Source organism: Stigmatopora nigra, chromosome 8 (assembly GCF_051989575.1).
Source record: "Stigmatopora nigra isolate UIUO_SnigA chromosome 8, RoL_Snig_1.1, whole genome shotgun sequence".
Lineage (NCBI taxonomy): Eukaryota > Metazoa > Chordata > Actinopteri > Syngnathiformes > Syngnathidae > Stigmatopora > Stigmatopora nigra.
This window is the reverse complement of record NC_135515.1, coordinates 9,182,557-9,191,055: the sequence shown is the minus strand read 5'-3', so window position 1 is coordinate 9,191,055 and position 8,499 is coordinate 9,182,557. Positions and strand designations below refer to the sequence as shown.

Sequence of the window (8,499 nt, the reverse complement as noted above, 5' to 3'; positions counted from 1 at the left end):
TACAAACACTTTAAAATGGAAAAGGCCCAGTGAAAGTCCCTGTTTTCAAATATAACAAGTCATTCAAATTCTATTGTCAGAGTATTATGAAAATGTCCGCAGTTTTTGTTATTATTATTATTATTGACCAAAAATAACAATAGCAATAACTTATTGTTCTTGTTATTATTAGTAGTATTATTATTCTAATAAATGCTGTGTTCTGTGTAAAATGGTTCCTTCTCATGCTGCATATAATTTATTCTCTTTTACAAGTGAAAATAAAAGCAGCAAAACCGGTATACATGTGTTCTGTCAGAACAATAGAAATGTTTTCACTAAATTATTACAATCCAACCACGAAATGACTGAAAATTGCAATGCAATTTCTGTAGCAATTCATCAACAAATGTTTGTACTATATATATGTTGGAGGCATAAAATAAAAAAATGACCACGGCCATGATTTTAGTACGTTAAGAGCACATAATAATGATTGCATTTCACAGAAAATCGTCACAATCTTTGTTGTATTGTATTTTTTTTTCTGCAGGAACCCTCGCTGAAATGACTCCATAATTAAGTGTTGAATTAAGTTATTAGCAATTCAATTGACCGTGAGACTGGAGGCGGATCTTTCAAATGCACAAATCACGAGACACTACGTCGTTCTGCAGAAAAGAGTACACGAACTCACCCTGCGTGGAAGAAGAAGAAAAAAAACGAGGAAAGGGTTGGGCTTATTGAGTCACATCATATCACAACTAGCTGCTCCTTGGTCATAAACCAATTTGGTGGTTAGGGGGGGTAAGGAGCTAAGAAGGTCCTCATGTGCGGCCACTTCCAGAGCCGCAAGTGGAAGACTTCCCCGTGCATCATTTGGTGTCACTTCGGTTCCTCACCACGGAAGCACCGGGAGACGAGCGCCTTATTTTGGCTGCTCTTTTGAGTCGCTGGAAAATGATGGCCGCTTACCCAAGCACGGACGATGAGGCGGCGGTGGCATTGATGATCCACGATAGCAACACGAGCAAGGAGAAAGAACGAACCAAGGAGGAGCCGGTGCAGGAAAAGGTGGCTGAAAAGTCGGATCCGACCCAGAAACCTCCTTATTCCTATGTGGCGCTCATCGCAATGGCCATCCGGGAGAGTTCCGAGAAGCGCCTGACGCTGTCCGGCATCTACCAGTACATCATCAGTAAGTTTCCATTCTATGAGAAAAACAAAAAGGGCTGGCAAAACAGCATCCGGCATAACCTGAGCCTCAACGAGTGTTTCATCAAAGTTCCCCGAGAGGGTGGCGGAGAAAGGAAGGGCAACTACTGGACTCTCGACCCGGCTTGCGAGGACATGTTCGAGAAGGGGAACTACCGGAGACGCCGCCGAATGAAGCGACCATTCAGGCCGCCGCCTACACATTTCCAGCCCGGGAAATCTTTGTTCGGAGGGGACGGCTACGGCTACCTCTCCCCACCTAAGTACCTGCAGTCCAGCTTCATGAATAACTCGTGGTCGCTGGGCCAACCGCCTACCCCGATGTCCTACACTTCCTGTCAGATGGCCGGTGGGAACGTCAGCCCGGTCAAGGCTCTGTCCGCCCCCGCCTCGTACAACCCTTACTCGCGGGTGCAGGGTATGGCGATCCCGGCGATGGTGAACTCTTACAACGGCATGAGCCACCATCACCACCCGGGACACCCCCACCACTCGCAGCAGTTGAGCCCGGCCACGGCCGCACCACCCCCGGTGTCGTCCGGTAACGGAGCCGGGCTTCAGTTCGCTTGCTCCCGTCAGCCTGCGGAGCTGTCCATGATGCACTGTTCATACTGGGAACACGAGAGCAAACACTCGGCCTTACACACAAGGATTGATATTTAAAATATGACCCGTGTACAGATCAGAACTCTTCAAAGAGATGTCTTGTCGTCCTTTCCCCTGACTCCGATTTTTATGGGTTTTTTGAGGGGGAAACTGCATGTTTGGGTTGCAGCCATGCAGTGGAGAAGTGTGGGTGTATGTGGGGGTCACCGGGCGTTTAAAAAATGTAGTAACATTTAGAATTGGACTGCCTCTGTATGACGTTGGTGTGTCGAAATATTTTGTATTTCTATCAAGAAATAAGCCTGGAATTGCCTTAATGTGTTTTATCAATTTTACGCACAGAAAAAAATATGTTGAATCCATTTCTGATTCCAAAATTTTGACTGAGACAGACTTTTCTCGTTCTAAATCTTCAGTTTAAAATCGGTTTCCCGTCACTTAAATAATTCAAGAGTATTCCATGTTTTGTGTTGTGTTCATCCCTATGTATGAATTTCCAGTACCATGAAATATAGGCCAGGGCCATTTTCCCTCCTACATCTTTTTTTAATGAACTTGTATATTGTGTCATAAATCTTGGGGCCATGCTTAATTTTGATTAGCACTTTTCTATATTTTCTAGATTTGTGAATTTCTTAATAAACCTGTATTTGCTAAAATACTTCGGTGGTCATGAAGCAATCTCTTTTAAGTAGTATTCATAATCCCCATCTAATGGATGACTGAAAAATGTATTTTTTTAAATCGTCCACAAAAAATAAGTCCTTAATTTACATTAACTGATCATAAATAATTTCATCTGGTATTTTATTTATGAATAGTGTTTTCCTGTCTGTAATTTCAGATAATAACATCAAAATGATTAACATTGATTTAATTGAATTAATAGTGGTTTTAGATTTTCAACCTGTTAAATATACACAAGTAAATTAGAATTTTTTTTAAAATTTTGCTCGAGAAGTGCCTCCTTTATCTACGGGAAAAATTGAGTGAACTAACTATGACTACATTTTAAAACAAAACAAGCACCTAAAATTCGGTCAGATTTTGAAACGTGCATTTATTTTCATTCATTTTTTCAATTTGGAATTAGCAGCAACCATCACAATTACAAAGTGATCTTGAAAATAAAACATACATCACAAGAGATAGATAATGCTAAACCAAAATTAATTTATCTAAATGCTTTTTGTAATAGAAAGTAAATGGAACTGATTATTGAATTATCATCAAATCATATTGCGATCATATTTCAATAACAAGAATGGTTGTGCGTCAGAATAAATACTATTGACTGGATTATATTCAAGATGCAAACGAGTACACTTGGTCGTTATTTGGGACTTGGAAAGCAGATAGGTGTAGTCTATATTTTTCTTATGAAATTATGGGCTGACCCTTCTCGGATCACATGAATTTGGCGTCCATGTTCAAAGTGAAACTCAGTCGTGTTTTCATTCTGAGGCGTAGACACACTCATATTCACTCTCTCCCTGCGACTGTCATACACACTTTTCATCCAAAATGCAATATCAAGACAAATACACACACGCACACACTTAAATACACACACTCACAGACTCCCGTGTGTCTGCTCTTATGGGAATCTTTATTAAATCTATGGTGAGCCTAGAGAAATAACAGTGTTCTCTCTGACTTATGTTTGCAGTTTTGTCTTTAGGTTCTTTTCGTGTATTACCATTTAAATTAGATACGTCATAGTGTGACTTCTACCAGGCATATTATAGTTAAAGTGAACATTTCACAAAGGGAAAGTACATTAATAAACGAATAGTAAATTGAATAGAAATAATAAAGTGGAAAACTTTAGATTAAGTGAAAATGAAATCAGATTAGACGTTTTATTCTAACAAGCAAGAATCAATTAAAACTTAAAAAACAATCAATAAAGAAACATGTCCATGAAATATGAAAGTCACATTACAATTGGCAACATGCAGCAAAAATGTATTTGAAAGGGGAAACAGCACATCGTATACATTTGTACTTGCGTTTTATTTAGCCCATTTAACATGAATTATCTTTGTTGTTTTTTATTAATATTAGAACGATTATTAAATTCAGTGAGTGAATTGGTTATTTTAGTCTATGTGATTAATAGTGACCTGGGTTTTTAACTAGGAAATTGGTAATTCCTTATAAGTATACGCAGAGTTACTGTGATTATTAACAGTAATTTCTTTATGGTTACACTCTTTTAAATTACAAGTGGATTCACATTGCTTATAAGCAAAGACCGCATCCTATTAGTATACAATATTATATTGTGAAAATATAACTAAGCAACACTTGGGCATCCATGTGTGCAAGAGTAGCATGTTATGTGTACGTTCTTTGCTTCCTCAAATTTATGTTTTATAAACAAGAAAGAGATAAGCACCCGTTTGAATGGCAAATGTATTCCAAACACCCCTCTAACAACAACAAATACAAGTGTTTAAAACTTTTCGCTCGTGTGCAAAGCGCAAGTACATAAACTGTTCAGTCCGAGTGGGGCATCTGAGTTTTCAAATGGATATTATACATGGTACGCTTTTCAAAATATATTATTTTTACTTTTGTTTTATTTTATTTCTATTTACAGGCAAATAAAGCACATGATTGTCAGTGCATATTTTTGCACAATGATAATTAGTGTGTTTTTATGTGTTTTCAAAAGAATTGTGTGAGATTTAAGTAGTTATTGCAGTCGAAAACGTATGAGAAATAAGCACAATCCACTTTTATATAGAATGACTGTGTGGGTGAACTCCGGTACTTGGCAGGTGTGCATGTGCATGCTCACAGAGGGGTTGACAGTTCACCCGGGAGGTCTGAAACAATGGGCCTGCATACAGGATGTCTCAGGGGTTTGGGGAGATAAGGCCATGCAGTCGAGGTTCATGGCTCCAAGTTGACACAGGCCTCGATTTGATCCTGCAAAAAACATGTGTAATGGCTTTTTTCTTATATAATTACTACTTTATCAACTTAATTAATGATCAACAAACGCAAATGAATATTTGAACTTACAAGATGTTTGATTAAAATTTAGAGGAAGAAAAAAAATCCCTTTCCTTTCAATGTACAATTAAAACAAAGGCTGCAAAATGCAAAACATTAGCTATTTAAAGGGCAAATGACTATTTTTTGGGTCATTTGAATACATTTCTTATAAATATAGATATATTTGTCATAACATTCTTAAATAAAGAAAACGTGAATGAAAAATAGTAACATTGCAAGGATGATTTACATCCCTATTGGACCCCAAAATCACTAATAAGCTTTGGATTTATTCTTACATATTCGAGAGGAGCACACAATGAAATTGAGTGCAAACCATATGTTCTTGTTTATTTCTCTTTTTATTGTTATTTGTAAAACATGCTGCGACCTTATGGGAACATATACCAACACCCCAAAAAATCATCCTCATAGTTTTTTAGCATGCACTTTAAATGTATCACATTAAAATACAGGACCTCTTGTAGGAAACTAATTGTCTTTAAATCGACAAATAGTTTAAAACATTGAACTTGTTGTCACTGATAGTGTAGTGGTTCATTCAGCTGACTTCGGTGTTGAAGGTGAAAATTTAAATCTCTTGATTTTTGTAGGTTGTTTATCTGAAAATACAATTTGTATATTCAACTACTGTGCTATGCAGTAATATCACTATTTTATGAGTCAACATCTTTACAATCAAACATGTAAACTTTTTAAAAAGCATCACATCACTTATGCAACAACCTTGGTTTGCATGTTGTGCAGCTTGATGCGTTCAGTGGCTTTGTTGTTTCTAATTCACCTTTTAAATTGAACATTACCCGGAAGAAACAAACATGTTCTTTTGAAAGAACATTGAACAAGACGATCAGTCTGAATAAAACCAAACAAATACATTGCAATGTTAAAAAACTCTGCATCATAATATATGTGCTTCTCAACTGACTCCCTAACACTGTACAGTGCAAATATTGTACTTTAGCAAAAGATATATATACATTTTGATATTATACAATATATACATGTATATAAAAATGCTTAGAAAACAAATAATCCACTCACATCATTTGTTCCTGTCTCCCAAAATTAGCAGTGTGGTTTGTTTGCATGCGTATTTTCCGCTGGGGGCACATGAATAACCGTGATTGTATCCTTTGTTGTGCGCTAACAGATGACAGATTATAATCAAGACGACAAACGAGGTCAGGTCGCTGTAGGAGCAACGCATTGGGCCCTTCGTGTTTCCTTTCGCCTACTATGCGCGCACACTTATTATACCTGCACTCGTTCCGCTTGTGACATCTTTGCATGCTCCACGGTGCACATGCCATGCCACCCAGCCAGTCAAGTCACACACAGGTTGCACATTTCTCACACACAATAGAATAGCTGCGTTCCTTCTCTCCTGTCTAAGAATGAAGAGCAACTCAACATCATGTCAAAGCTATTGAAAAAGGAGAGTGTATAGGGAGGAGGAGGTCACCACTGTTTGCTATACACTTGCTTCAAACAGGAAAATGTTCTCCAATTTGATTCGAAGAAAATCCGGCAATTGTTTCAATCTGCACGAGCGTTTCTTTCCATTTCTTTTTCTTCTTGGCGCTGCAGAAGTTTTACTTGTACGAGAATTCTGCTTCACTACTTCCTATCTCTATATTTTTACATTCCTGCTGGTTGGTATCCTCATGACAAGACACTAAGACAATAGACACATCCAATGCCAAAATAATCCCAATGTGTGTTTATATTTACTTCAAAGTTTATAAATCGGAAGTATATTGTTTTATTATTGCATATACTGCTCTCACAAACACCAATACATCGCAGTATAGAGATCTAGTATATAAGAATTGCACATAAAAAGTTTTCAGCTATGATAATATAATTTGATCATTTGCAATCATGTGTTCACAATGACATTTTACTATGTAACATTATAACTATAACATTATTAGATTTATCTACCACTCAAAATTAGCAGAAAGAAGAAAACATTTGTCTTTGTGATAAAAAAAGGTGAAATATATGAAAGTTGGTTCCTTTTTAGTTCGATGTATGTGAGTATATATGTGTGCGGGTGGGTGTTTGTGAGGGAGATAATTAACTGTGCAAAACATCATTTTTGGCTCACCATACACATTTTTAAATGTCTTTTCACCTCCAAGCATTACTGTGCTGTTTAATATTTACCACCTTGTACATGAATTGGAGCATGGCATCTTCATACAGTGAAGGGAAATGAGATAAAATGCTTCCACTCTCTTGATTATGAGCTGCAAATTGCTTTGTTGGGATTTAAATGCCTTGTGTTTTCCCATCTTACATTGAGTCTATTTTTAAAACTCTTTCCTCTCAACCGCCCCCCCTAAAAACTTCCGCAACAAGAAGCTATTAGGAGAACCGCTCTCCTGTTAACATTACAATTAATCAAGGATGAAGCCACATTCCTATGGGGATAAGAAAAGACACCTGTTTGTCATTTTGTTCTTCTAAGCTGAAGTGGTGCAAGTTCACGGTCAATGAAACAAGGACAGAGACTGGTTGCATAACCACAATCTAGTCTTCAGTTGCAAATTCCTAACAGGAAAAACACTTAGTCCTATTTTCTATCTACTACACTTAGCGCTCATGCTTTAGTTCAGAGTTGGCTCTCAAGCCGCATGTGGCTCCCGACCAAAATGTATGTGGCTCTTTGCTTCTGATCATATTTTATATATATATTATGGCTCTTTGCCTTGTTTAGTATTACTCTTATTTGTATTCTCTCTAAAAGTATAATTAAATCCATCAGGGCCCATTAAAAACAAATAATACATTATATTTTGAAATAAAATTTAGAAGATTGGATTTTTTTTGCTACTTCTGACATTAGGTGTGGCTCTTTGACTGTCACAGTTTCAAATTTTGGCTCTTTGTGTGTAACTTGTTCGCTGCTTTACTTTATTGGGGTTTTTGGTGACATTTTCTTTACATAAATTCATTTTGTTTTGCCCAAGCGATATCCAATTTCAGACATATTTCCTGACAGCAATTACACACCGATTGGCAAATCCTATGAGACAATTAAGCAAAGTAAGGTATTTGCCCAGGTTAACCTTCAGGTTTAATGTGCTTCTCATTACACGCTTATCATGTGTGATGGGATTGCATAGTGTGTTTGGATCAATGGTTCCGAGACATTTAGATCAAATAAGGAAAAGCCAAGCAATGACTGGATGACTTTTGGTGACTCCCTTTGAACAAATGCTTTTTTGGGGGGTATTCAAAAGGTTATGGGGTTGATCTTGAGCCCCGCTTTTTCAAAACACTCACCACATGAGATTTTTGACTACATTGTCTCATTGTTGGTATCAGCATGATTCAATTCTCTATGTTCAATGTGCTGCAGGTGTGTTTAGTACAATTACCCAGAAATGAATATTATGGATCAGTTTAACCTAACACACTGACACCTTAAAATAAACCCTAAATGTGCGAGTTTTAAAAGTGTCTGAAATAGTTTGACATCTTTTACTGGCCAATACTGCCCTCTAGTAGCCAAAAGAAGACACTACTGATAGATCAACTTTGTCCTTGGTTTAGGAAAACACTGGCCCTAAAAGAAACTTATATATCAAAAACTATTTGAAAACTAGCAGATTTTGGCATTAAAAAACAATAATGTGGAAAACAATAATAAATGATTGCGTT

At 37.1% G+C, this 8,499-nt stretch overlaps 1 protein-coding gene across 1 annotated transcript; it reads left to right on the top strand.

Annotated features, from left to right (window-relative positions):
• The first annotated feature begins 725 nt into the window (after positions 1-725).
• On the top strand, positions 726-2,461 carry foxl2a (forkhead box L2a). The gene has a single exon (XM_077722807.1). The coding sequence runs from the start codon at positions 940-942 to the stop codon at positions 1,855-1,857; it is 918 nt and encodes a 305-aa protein (XP_077578933.1). The 5' UTR covers positions 726-939; the 3' UTR covers positions 1,858-2,461.
• Positions 2,462-8,499: the final 6,038 nt, after the last annotated feature.

What these genes read in the sequence shown, in the direction of transcription:
- foxl2a (XM_077722807.1), top strand. Translation starts at nt 940, where the DNA reads ATGATGGCCGCTTACCCAAGCACGGACGATGAGGCGGCGGTGGCATTG.